The sequence below is a fragment of the Triticum dicoccoides genome, chromosome 3B, assembly GCF_002162155.2.
Source record: "Triticum dicoccoides isolate Atlit2015 ecotype Zavitan chromosome 3B, WEW_v2.0, whole genome shotgun sequence".
Taxonomy (NCBI): Eukaryota; Viridiplantae; Streptophyta; class Magnoliopsida; order Poales; family Poaceae; genus Triticum; species Triticum dicoccoides.
Genome location: NC_041385.1, coordinates 336289097 through 336302615, shown reverse-complemented (window position 1 = coordinate 336302615; position 13519 = coordinate 336289097). Strand labels below are relative to the sequence as shown.

The 13519-nt window shown below is 44.6% G+C and overlaps 1 protein-coding gene across 1 annotated transcript in view; it reads right to left on the bottom strand.

Annotated features, from left to right (window-relative positions):
• Positions 1-5972: 5972 nt before the first annotated feature.
• The window catches only part of LOC119276018, a 14522-nt gene continuing 6975 nt past the window's right edge, over positions 5973-13519 (bottom strand). The window contains exons 6-8 of the mRNA XM_037556965.1: positions 11701-11757; positions 11493-11579; positions 5973-6459 (exon numbers count right to left, since the gene is read on the bottom strand). Of these exons, the coding sequence (XP_037412862.1) occupies positions 6112-6459; positions 11493-11579; positions 11701-11757 (492 nt within the window). The 3' untranslated portion in view covers positions 5973-6111. The remainder of the gene's footprint in view (positions 6460-11492; positions 11580-11700; positions 11758-13519) is intronic.

Here is a 13519-nt window from a genome sequence, read left to right as displayed (position 1 = left end):
TTGGATGGCTCACGTGCAAGGCCTCCCACCCGCGTGGAATTAAATATGAGGTAGGTGGTGGTTGGGTGGCCAACGCACGGACCCAAGCTAGACACCAAGCTAATGTGCGACATGTCCGTATCGTGTCCGTGTGGATGCAAATCCAGCACAAATTCAGCCCCGAGCAAGACACCGAGCGGGCGCGCGACAGTTTGTCTAGTGTTTAGATCGGATTTGCATCCACGCGGACACGTGACAAAATCAGACAAAATGGGTCGTCTTTACCCTTGTTACTCCATGTCAAGGAGCAATAAGGTTTGTCCTCTTATTACATTATGTGAAGTGGTAATTGTAAGGTTCCTGCTACTCTCATGGCGAGATCTAGAAATTGGAGTGTATTAGCTGTCCTCCCAACCACCCTCACAGCGAATTCAAATTTCAAAACATTCACTGGCCTGGCCGAAGCCGCCGTTCTTCTCCTCCTCCTCTCGAATCAGTCTAGGGAATATAAACTAGCTACCGTTACACCCGTTTTAGCGGGCCAAGTTTGGGCTAGCAAGCCAGTGGGGAACCTTTCGAATACGGATAGGCCGGCCTAAAGGCCCGCACTTGAGTCCTCTGCTTCCCGCCTCTTACTTGGATCTTCTTCAGTGTCATCGCCTGGGCTACTGACATCCCCCCGTTCTTGAATTACGGCTTGTCCCCAAGTCTGTGCTCGTGGAAAAGCCTGCTATAAAGCGTCTCGGTCCTCCCAAGTTGGTTCAGATGGCTGAGAGCCACTCCATTCCAGCAAAACTTGTGCAATAGAGCAGTTGTTCTTGTGTCGAATGCGTTGTTGCAGCACACGAACATGGACTTGTAGGTTGAGATCAGGTGGAGGTAGGGAGGACTGAACTACATGTTTTGGAGAAATAACTTGCTTTAACTGGGAAACATGGAAAACTGGGTGCACCTTGCTATCAAGAGGGAGCTCCAGACAATAAGCCACTTTGCCGATGCGCTCCACTACTGGAAATGGACCAAAGTAGTGAAAAGACAACTTGTTGTTAGCTCTAGAAGCAACTGACGTCTACACATATGGTTGAAGCTTTAGAAACACCATGTCACCTGTAGCAAACACTCTGTCAGTGCATTTCTTATCAGCTTGAGCTTTCATTCTCTGCTGAGTTCTAAGCATGTGTTGTTTGACAATATCTTGCACCACAATCCTGGAGTCCAACCACTGCTGCATACCGACAGGAGCAATAGTATCAGAAGGAGTAATGCCAAAGTACCTTGGTTCCTGGCCATACAATACTGCAAATGGAGATTTTCCCAAGGAGGAATGCCAGTTGGTATTATACCAAAACTCACAAAGTGACACCATTTGTTCCATTTCCTGGGATGAGCAGAAATGAAACATCTGAGGTAACACTCCACTTGTTGGTTTACTCTCTCAGTTTGATCATCAGTCTCAGGATGATAGGCAGTGCTCATATTCAGAGTAGTCCCTGTCCTCTTAGTGAGAAATTGCCAAAACTGACTGGTAAAGACGGGGTCCCTATCAGAGATAATGAACAAGGGCATACCATGTAGCTTGTAGATATTGTCTAGGAAAAGTTCAGCAATTTTAGTAGCATTGTAAGGATGTTTGACTGGAATAAAGTGGCCATATTTAGTGAACTTGTCAATGACCACCATAATGCAGTCAAACTAATCAGAGGGAGGCAGACTAGATATAAAATACATAGTAAAAGTTTCCCAAGCTTTACTAGGAACTGGCAAAGGGGACAGCAGGCCAGGATAATTGATTCTCTCAAGTTTAGCTTTCTGACAAATCAGGCAAGATTGCACAAATTCCTTGATGAAGGTTTTCATACCTGACCACTTGAATAAGGCATGAATTCTTTTGTAAGTTACAGGGAATCCAGAGTGACCCCCCAGAGGAGTAGCATGAAAAGCATGGAAGATTTTAGTTTGAAGTTGAACATCATTGCCAATCCAAATGCAGTTCTTGTACTTGAGTAGGCCATTAACCAAGGAAAAGGATGGCTCGAATGTTGGTTGAACAGACATTTGTTGCAACAGCTCTTGAGCTTTGGGATCTTGTCCATAGTTGTCAACAGTTTCCTACAACCAGGAAGGTTGAGCAAAAGAGATGGCCATTATTTGAGGAGATGGATGAGGTCTCCTAGAAAGTGCATCAGCAGTAGAATTTTCAGTGCCTTTTTTATACATGATCCTGCAATTAAGACCCAGTAGTTTAGTGAAAACTTTCTCTTGCCATGGGGTGTGCAATCTTCGGTCAGATAAGTGAGTTAGACTATTCTGATCTGTCTTGATAATAAACTCCTGGAATTGCAAATAAGATCTCCATTGTTCCACAGCAAGCAAAATGGCCATGTATTCCTTTTCATACACAGACAGTCCTCTGTTTTTGGGGCCCAAGGCCTTGCTAACAAATGCCAATGGGTGACCTTTTTGCATCACAACTGCTCCTATCCCATAATCACAAGCATTAGTCTCCAGCACAAAAGGCAGTGAAAAATGAGGTAAAGCTAGGATAGGGGCTTGAATCAATGCTTGTTTCAGAGTAGCAAAAGCAATATCAGTAGCTGGTGTCCATACAAACAGTGTACCCTTCTTTAGTAGTTTAGTTAATGGTCTACTGATAATACCATAGTTCTTAATGAACTTCCTGTAATAACCAGTGAGGCCCAGGAATCCTCTGATTTCCTTCACATTGACTGGAGTAGACCAGTTCTTGACAGCTAAAATTTTAGATGGATCAGTGGAAACTCCCTTGTCACTGATGATGTGACCTAGATAAGCAACTTGTTGTGCAAAAGAGCATTTACTCAACTTGACTTTCCATTGCTTTTCTTGCAGAGTAGTGAGCACCTTGTACACATGCACTAGATGTTCCTCCAAGGTTTTGTTGAAGACTAAAATATCATGAAAGAAAAATAGGACAAATTCTCTTAATGCTGGCAGATTCATATTCATAGCTCCCTGGAAAGTGCAAGGAGCCTCAGAAAGCCCAAAACTCATGACCAGAAATTCATAATGCCCTTCATGAGTTTGGAATGTGGTTTTAAACTCTTCACCAGGAGCTAATCTTATCTGATGATATCCTGCCCTCAAGTCTAGTAAACCAGCATGCTCCATGCAGCTCATCTAGTAATTCATCAATTACAGGAATTGGATATTTTCCTTTCATTGTTATGGCATTCAAGTGTCTATAATCAACCACCATTCTCCAAGTGCCATCCTTCTTTTTAACCATAAGCACAGGAGAAGAGAAGGGACTTTTGCTGAGTCTAATCATACCATTTTGCAACAATTCCTTGACTTGCTTTTCCATTTCAGTTTTCAGATGAGGAGCTACTCTATAAGGTCTGACAGCAACAGGTGTTGCACCAGGAGTCAGAGGTATAGTATGATCATACTTCCTTCTAGGAGGCAGTCCCTTTGGCTCTTCAAAAACAGTAGAGAATTTCTTTAACAAAGCTTGCACTTCAGGTATATGTTTACTGTCTTCTTCACTGTCTGCACTATTAAGCTCAACACTCATGATAGTATAAGTACAGCCCTCTGGCAGTTCACCTTGCAAAGTAATCCAGGATCCTTGAGACTGAAATGAAAACCATTTCTGCTCCCAGTCGATAACCATAGAGCTATGGCTAGCCAACCAATCAAGCCCTAATATTCCATCGTAATGGCCCAACTGTAGCATTCTGAAATCGGTGTTGAAAACAGACTACTGACATTGCCAATGGCATTGCTTCACAACTTGTGTACAGAACAGTTGAGCTCCACCTGCTACAGTCACAGCAATTGGTTTGATAACCTGTACAACAGGTAACATGGCAAGCAATTTTGTGTTGAGGAAGGTGCTGCCAGAATCAACTAGGAAGGTAAGAGTTTGACCCTGAACAACCACTTTTAGCTTCATTGTTAATGGAGTAGTTACAGCAGAACAAGCAGCTGCAGACAGTAACATAAGATTATTTGAATCACTGTCAGACGACTCTGTATAGAAGGAACTGGTGTTATGTATATGTTCAATCATTTCTTGTAGAATATGAAGTTGGAGTGAAGATTTGCACTGGTGGTCCTTGGACCATTTCTCACCACAGATGAAGCACAGACCCTTTGACTTTCTATAGGTAAGGAGAGCACTCCATTTGTCCTCTCGAGGAGCTAACTTGTTGGTTTCTGCAGGCCTTCTGTCAGTGCTAATTGGTGTTCTCGAATTAGGAGTAACTGTTGACACTCGCTTCCTAAAAGGCAGAGTTGAAGAATGATTGTCACTAAGCTCTTCATGGAGTAATGTTATGTCATAAGCAGAATCCAGATCATGTGGCTTCTGCAGCACCACTGACATGCGCACACCAGGTTTAAGGCCATCGATGAAACGCGCCGTATAGTACAAACTGTCAGGCAGTTCCTCATAAGCTGATAACTGATCATATAATTCTGCAAAGCGTTCCACATAATCCTTCACTGTCATTTCCTGAGCAATGTGAAACATCTGCCTCACCAGTGCCTGATGCTGATTACGGCCAAACTTGTTCATCAACAGCTGACAGAATTCTGACCAAGACAGATTGGGTGATCTGCGCTGAATAGCTTCCAACCATCGGGCTACCGCACCCTCGAACCGAGAAGTGGCGAACGAGATCCATCGCGACGCAGGAGTACCCCAAAGCTTGAAATAATCCTCGCATCGAGATTGCCAGAGTCGCAGGTTTGCACCATCAAACCGCGGTAATTCCACACGAGGTGCAGATTGGAACATATCAGAAACATCGAAAGCAGCAAAATCACGAGGGGAAAAAATTTCATGGGAAGAGCCGGAATCACGCGCACCTCTGACTGGAGGAGGCACATAAACTTGATGCGCCTTCCCCCGGTGGAATTTGTCGAAGCCAAGGGGATCCACCCCAGTCGATTCGCGACCGCCCCCAACATCCTTGCTGTTGACGGGCTCACTTGCTTGCTCGCGACCTCGTCCTTACCGCAGTGTTCAAGCTCCGCTCGGATTTGCTCAATCTCGAGGTTGAGCTCAGATCTGGCCCCGTCGATCGCGTCGTGATGAGCCCGTCGAGCGCTACGGTTGTTTCCTTGAGCATCTTACTGACGGATTTGATGATCTCGTCGTCGTGCGCCTTGAACCTCTAGTCCAGCGCCTCGGCGAAGTCCGCTCGGAGTAGCTCTTGGATTTGTCGCCCCTCGGACGACAGCTTGTCCATGATGGCGCTTCTCTGCTGGAGTTTGAAACGCGTGGCGTGGACGTGGCTAGGGATCTCCAGGATCAAAAAGCTCTGAGTACCAGATGTAAGGTTCCTGCTACTCTCATGGCAAGATCTAGAAATTGGAGTGTATTAGTTGTCCTCCCAACCACCCTCACAGCGAATTCAAATTACAAAACATTCACTGCCTGGCCGAAGCCGTCGTCCTTCTCCTCTCAAAGTAGTCCGGGGAATATAAACTAGCTACCGTTACACCCGCGTTAGCGGGCCCAGCTTGGGCTAGCAAGCCACTGGGGAACCTTTCGAATACGGATGGGCCGGCCTTCTGGCCCGCGACTTGAGTCCTCTGCTTCCCACCTCTTACTTGGATCTTCTTCAATGTCATCGCCTGGGCTGCTGACAGTAATTCTGCAATGCTTCCCGCCTCTTACTTGGATCTTCTTCAATGTCATCGCCTGGGCTGCTGACAGTAATTCTGCAAATGGATCTCCTGAGCTCACGGTTCTGTAGAGTCGTCTTGGTTTGTCCTCTTATTACTCTATGTGAAGCGGTAATTCTGCAAATGGATCTCCTGAGCTCACGGTTCTCTGGAGTTGTCTGAAAACGGTTTGTTCTGCTTCTGTTAACATTCCGCTCGTCTCTTGCACGATATATTTGGATGAAATCACCTAGAGCCAACCACTTGGCCCTCACTGGTGGCTTTAGCCCTAAGAGTTTTTTAGTGCCAACCGTAACACGAGTGAGATCAAAAGTAGCTTCTGGAAGTATGAAACTAGTTTAACGAAATTTTTAACGACAGACTACAAGAAAGTGTTGTCATCCTATTCATGCTTCTACTGAATGTTTAAGAGCTGCCGGTGTACAATCTCTGAAACATTGCAACGCCCATGATCATTCACTAATGACTAGCTGAAGGTGCAGAGGGTTCCTCCGGCTTTGGCTTGGTGAACGTCTTCTGCTTCTCCAGTGTGGGTGCAGAGGGCTCCTCTGGCTTCGGATTGATTAGTGATTTCTGCCTCTCAAGTTTAGGAATGGATGCCACCGTGTTCTTCTGGAGAGCATCAGCACTTGCCTTGTTGTCTGGCTGATCCCGAGGGCTCACCAGCTGCTTCTGAAGGGCATCAAACTTTGCTGTCGCCCAGGGAGCGGTGCCTACATTCCCACCAGAACTTGGAGTATCGACCGTCAGCGATGAGATGGCATCTCTTGACGAAAACCATGTGTAACCACAGGAAATACATTCGAGCTGAAATAAAGAGGCAAATTCAGTGAGACAGTTGTGGCAAATTCAGGCTTATTACAATCGTGTGAGGGGAAAAAAATTGATAGAATGATATATGAAGTTTATCCTTCAGAAATCAGCCTTGCATACACTTCCTGCAGAGGAAAAGTGCTTACGACTCCACTTCTTTGAGTTAACAACTCTCCAGGCCTCCTATAGATGAGATACTGTACAAACAATTTGATTTGAAATTCAACTACTCTTTTAAGTTTCGATCTAGCAAAAGTGAACTGCCTTTCCAACACATGCTCAACAGCCACACCCTCCAGTAGGAAGCCAAACCAAGTACAGTAACATTATAACTAATACTGTTGCCAATGTATCTTCACGCTTTAAGCATTCGCTAACAAGTACACCGTATGTTATAACTATATATAGTTATAGTTGACTACTTGTTCTAGGATTTAATGATGCGTCGGTGTCACTGAGCATAAATTCAGCAATATAACGAATCGGTTCACCTAATATGGATGAGCGGTAAGGCATTTTATTCACAATAGTGTGATCTTATTGGGCAAACATAGCAATATAGATACACCCTCCGTTCACAAATATAAGATGTTTTGGATATTTCAATATGGACTACAGACAGACTGAAATGAGTGAACAAACATACTAAAACGTGTCTATATACATCCGACTCAGAAAAAAAGGTTAGAACATCTTATATTTGTGAACGGAGGGAGTACAATTTTAGAAAAATATAATCATAACAATTGGGTCATTCGATGTAAAGAGAATACGATGAATTTTTGTCTACCGAGAGATTTCCCAACAGGTATAACGGCCCATAGTTACCAGGAACCTGGTCGATCAGATCAAGGAATGGGATCGCAGAACATGTGTCATGTCTGAATAAAAATGCAGGTCAAAGTTTGCATTCTTCGCGGCGCTAAGAGATGATCCCAACAAATCTGAGACAACGATACAATTACCAAGCTTCTAGTTAAGGTGTGCCATCAAACTTATCTAACATCGACTATATATATATATATATATATATATATATATATATATATATATATATATAATGATAGTTGAGATTAGTTAAATGAGGATAATATTATTCAAAAATAATAGCACAAGTAATACGTTTGATTCGTCATGAAAAATATCATAATTATGTGATTTTGTACTTTTTAACAATATACTCACATCATAGTAATGGTCGGAGTTGCATCTTGGAGACTGTGTCCATATTAACAGTGATACATTTCAAATGAACACAAGCAAAATAGGCAAAGAACAGAGAACAAGCCAAAACGGGCCAACCCAGCCCCACATGTCCATCTTCCCATCTGTAGCCCAGATTTAAGTAGAAGAAGCGAAGGCAAGAAAGTGACAGTATGGTGGGCAGGGACGGAGCCAGCAGGGGGCGAGCCGGGGCCATGGCTCCCCCCATGCAGTGAAAATTTCTCAAACTACACCTATGTAGTGCGTGGATTTGATGAATTTGACCACTAAATTCGTATGTATGGCCCCCCTCAATGCTTTAGATGTTTCACTGGGCCCCCTCAAATAAAATTCCTAGCTCCGTCCCTGATGGTGGCCCAATCACAGTGATGGCCTGGTGGGAATCAATGTTAGCACTGGGCCTACATTGACTACAAACGACACAAGTCCAACCTTCATCACCAAGGAGGGCCAGCCCAGAAAGAGAGCCCAACAAGAGCGCCCGTCAGCCATTGACCTGTAATGGGGACTGGGTCCTAACCTGAGGATTATAAATACCTTCGTTGATTCCGTATTAGGTGGCTAATTGATAAACGGCTAGCAGCCATTGACTTGCAATCCTTTCCTTGTCCCTTCCCTTGTAAGCAAGACAGACACCCCACCTAGCGAATTTGAAATGATCCCATAGCCTACCTCCGATTCACCATCTTGTAACTAACAATTGGTAGAGCCAAAAATGTCACCCACCTCACGTCGGATCATCTGCACGACACACGTCTGGCGAAGACGGCAAGAGCTCATGGAGTACTTGACTCCGGAAGGCGAGGCGATCTATGAGACGCTCAGTTAGGCGAGCAAAGCAGCCCACCTTCATCACCAGAAGGAGCTCAACGCGCTCATTGTGGCGGCGATGGGGAGCACGGTCCGTGCGGTGGTGGCATGTTCTGTTGATGCGGTGGTCGACGGGGTGGTTGATGCAGCGGTCGGCACCATCATCAACAACATGCATGCTAACACTGATGGTGCCGAAGCGGACCTCCTCAAGCAGATCCAGGAGCTTCGAGCTGCCGAGGGTCTCACCTCCTGCATCGGCGAATTGGATCTGTTCGACAAAAGGACGCCAAGGGGAGGCGTGGAGACCGGCCCAGAGGCACCGCTTGTCTACGACTACACGGGGACGGGATTGGGCGCGACAACGCCTTACATCCCTCCTCCAGCACGAGCTATTCGCCGATTTACCACGCCCGAGTTCGTCCTTCTCTAGTCTTTTGCAACGCGAGAGGAGTGGTTTGTCCTCGTTATCAGGCCACTGAAACCACCGCTAGTGGATTTTCTGTGATTCGATGGCGAGAATCCCAAGTTGTGATAAACCAGATGCGTTGATTACTTTGAGATGTTTGGTACCACCCGGATCTATGGATCGCGGTGGCTGCAATGCGGTTCGAGGGAGCAGCGGCACGCTGTGTGCGAGCCTCGTGGGATGATTTCTGTGCAGCGGCGATTAGCCGATTTGGGCGCAATCACATGATTCCTTAGTGCACAGGGTGTATTATCTTCAACAGCTGTTTCTGTTGAGGAATATATCAGTCAGTTTTCTGAACTTATGGATCAGTTGACAGCTTATGAACCTGATCCAGATATGTTGCACTATACTACTAGATTTGTAGATGGTTTAAATTCAATGTTCATATGATTGCTGTTCAAAGGATTGTCGACTTGGATACTGCGTGTTCAGATAATGTCATGGCGTTTGGGTTGACAGGAGCACTAGGAACATTCCAGTCAGTCATGAATGACAAACTGCCACTTTTGATATTGTTTTGTTCGATGATATCCTTGTATACAGTGCCCCTTTTGAGGATCATCTCCAGCATGTGCAGCAAGTGTTACAATTATTGCAGCAGCATCAGTAGAAGGTCAAAGGATCCAAGTGTGTGCTTTCCCTCAACACAGTATCCCTTATTTGAGATATGTAGTCTCTGAGAAGGGTGTTTCCACTGATCCAAGTAAGATAGCAGATGTGAATAATTGGCCTATATCTAACAATTTGAAAGAATACCGTGGATTTCTTGGGTTATCAGGCTACCACTTAAGTTTGTTATATACTGTGGAATGATTAACCAGCCTTTAACAAACCTTCTCCGGAAACATGTTCCTTTTGTTTGGTCTCCAAAGGCAATCTACTTTTGAGCAACTGAAGTTGGCTCTCAGTACTGCACCTGTTTTGTCCTTGCCAGATTTCAGCCAACAGTTTGTTATTGAAACAGATGCATGTGATGCTGGAGTAGGGGCAGTATTGCTTCAAAAAGGCCATCCAATCGCTTTTATGAGCAAAGGATTATCCACATATGAAAATGAGTATATGGCCATGTTACTTGCAGTGGAGCAATGGAGAACTTATCTACAGCATGTTGAATTTCTCATTCTAACTGACCACAATAGTCTGGCACATTTAGAGGACCAGCGCTGCACACAACTTGGCAACAAAATGTGTTCACCAAACGATTGGGCATACAGTTCAAAATAAAGTACAACAAAGGAGTGGACAACCGTGCTGCGGTTGTCTCACAAACCTCATCTTGATGATCAGTTACTGGCTATATCTTCTCACCAACCTGCTTGGATACAAGAGATCTTAGATGTCTACCAAGAAAATATTGAAGCTCAGGACTTGCTAGTCAAATTAGCAGTGCAAATTTCTGAAGATGATCATTTTTCTCTCAGGGATGGTTTGATCCGTTATAAAGATCGTATCTGGCTTCCTCCCACTTCAGTTCACTATAGTCACCTTCGTGTTCTACAATATCTTCGTGGCATGATCTCTCGTCGTCTTTTTTTCCTCGTTACAGCTCCAGGCCTATTCGGATGCTACATGGGCCAGTGATCCTTAGGATCACCGTTCACTTTCTGCTTACTGTGTTTTTCTTGGTGGTTCTCTCATTGCCTGGAAGACGAAGAAACAGACTGCAGTTTCTCGTTCGAGTGCAGAGGCCGAGTTGAGAGCTATGGCTCTTCTGACGGCAGAGGTGACTTGGTTATGATGGCTATTGGAGGATTTTGGTGTTTCTGTTACTACACCTACCACCTTCTTGTCCGACAATACAGGTGCTATCAGTATTGCGCGGGACCCCGTGAAGCATGAGCTTACCAAACATATTGGTGTTGATGCTTATTATGTCCGCGCTGCTGTGCAGGATCATGTTATTGCTCTTCAGTATGTGCCTTCCGAGTTACAGCTAGCGGACTTCTTCACGAAGGCACAGACTAGAGTGCAACACAGATTTCACCTCTCCAAACTCAGTGTTGTGGATCCACCATGAGTTTGAGGGGGGTGTTAAGAGTTATATTGATGATGTCCTTTGGCCTTTTGTATTCTTGCCTTTTGGCATTCTCATGTACATCTATATATGGTGGCTTTGGCCTCCTAGTAATACAAGTTGCATATTCGTGACAGGAACAAGAGCCTCGAACAAATCAGTGAACAATGGCAGTAAATAGGAGAAGGTTTGCACAATCCAGCACTTCTAAAGAGATCTGGAAGCATGTGCAAGGAAAAGAATAGATCTGGAAGCCCACAAAGGCACCAACCAAACAAGTGTTTAGAGGCAGGTTTGAACTATTCAAAGTTGAAACCATTCCCTGCAATGCCAAAATTAGCACTACTTTTTATCCATTTATGGAATTATATTATTTTGAAAAACGGAATACCTGTAGATTGTACAATCAAAATGGAAAGGCCCAACGTGGCATCCAGAAAAATAGAGAATGTAAACCCATCTTGATAGCCGAATGAAATAAAGAAAATAAAATGAAAAACTAAATACCTGATATCGATCCCCATGACCAGCATGAATAATATCAGAAATGCCTACTCTCTTTTCTGTGCACCTTCCACATCGTGCGTCAGTCATCTAGTTAAAACAAACACAAGATATGAGAATCATAAGTATAACTCCGCATTAAAAATTAGTAATCGTACTGAATATTCTTCTTTACTCAGTTTTGACTAATTACTGAATTGATGACCAATACCTGCAATCGCCTTGCTTCTTCTGGTTCAGACGTTTTCTCTGCTGGTGTCAACCCAGCCTGAAATGCTCAAACAGCTACCATTAGAATTGGAGAACATCTATTTAAACCCCTGAATTTAGGATGCATCTACTTAACCCACTCAGCTGTAAGGACTTCTACCCCCGACATCCACCCCAAACCCGAAACAAAAAAATGATATAGATGTGGCTGACGAACCCAACATGGCAATGGCACAGGCAATATTAAAGAAATAATTCATCTAACAAGTCCCACATATCAATGCACTCTGTCATTTTCTTCTTATTTCACTGTTCTCAATCATATGATCATGATGGCCTGCAACCACCTTTAGAGCTCGACATCACTGGCATGCCATGCATCGCCCGAGTGATAATTCCTTCTACTCCCATTGGACTATGCACTTTCAGCCGCAGAGCATGTGCCCTTGTACTTCCCCTCTGTCATGGCAAGCTCAACACGTCAAGATCAAGCTATGACGAGCATCACTCTCCCCTGCTTCCCCTATTCCATTTCTATGCCAAAGTCAAAAATAAATTCTTCATTTTCCTTCTCATTTCATTGTCTGACATTTATCTCAAACAAATTTTACAATTTCTGCAGAATCATTTAAAGCTTTTCTTGTATTTATTTTCGTTCCAACAAAAGCCGTTTGCATAAGATAGGCTGCATGTTTAAATTTAGAAGCTAAATGCTTTGTACTAAATAGAAAAGTTTCAGTCTTGTTATCCTTTGCCCTATCAAACTGTACTAGTCGGGTACTAGCTGTTATGGATGCAACTTACTCTATTGCATAGCCCAAGGGGCAAATATATAGTACAAAAGACTTGGGGTACAACCGTACAAGGAAGATTAAGTATCAAGTGAAGATGGTTTATCAAAAGAAGATGGCACATCAAGAGAATGAAGCACTGCGCAAAAAAGTAGCCCAAGAAACCGGGGGCGAAAGAAGCTCGGCGGCAAGAGAATGGGCATAGATCAACAACAATGCAAAAAGGGGCCACAAAAATCCAATAGAAACAATAAGGACCAGAAAGGGCACGAAAAGTTGTATAGAAAGGACAAGATCAGAAAAGGAGGTTGGCATATAATGGTGTGGTGGAATCGCATGCATGAGAAACACGAAAGAGCAACGGATGTGGTGGACGCATCGGAGACATAGAAAGATAGAAGCTAGGAGGCACACACGAGACAATGATGCAGGAGCCATCGTGTTTGCAGGGGAGACTGCGAAGGAGGCCATACAGGTGAGATGCCCACGAGTAATCACACCCAAAGGCTAATTCCACAGCAGGGGAAACAGAGGACCAGCGTCCAGCAAATAGCACAAGGCGTGCTCGGGCGTGCGGGAGCATGCGTGGAGCAGGAGCACAATGCATGGCGAGTCGCTGGTGGAGTGGTCGCCAGGGTGGACCACTGCGAGGAGTAGGAGGCCCGGCGGCTCGATGTGTCAAGCTGGGGGCGGGCAGACTGGAGGTGCGGCTGCCCTGGGCCACGGTGGGTGGTGAAGCGGTCAGCCTGGGTGCAGATGGACCGTTGCGGTACAGCCGGTGGCTGCAGTGGCAGTGATCATGTCTGTTATGAAAGCAACTTATCTGTATTACAAGGCCCAAGGGGCATATATATATATTACACAAGATTTGAGGTGCAAGGAAAGGAAACATAGTCTAATAAGGACTCCTAGACCACAATACTAATACTTCCTACCCCCCCCCCTCCCCCCTCAAATGCAAAGCGTATGCAACAGCACTGCATTTGAAGAAGTGTAATACTAGAAAAAATAAATGATAATCCAAATCCG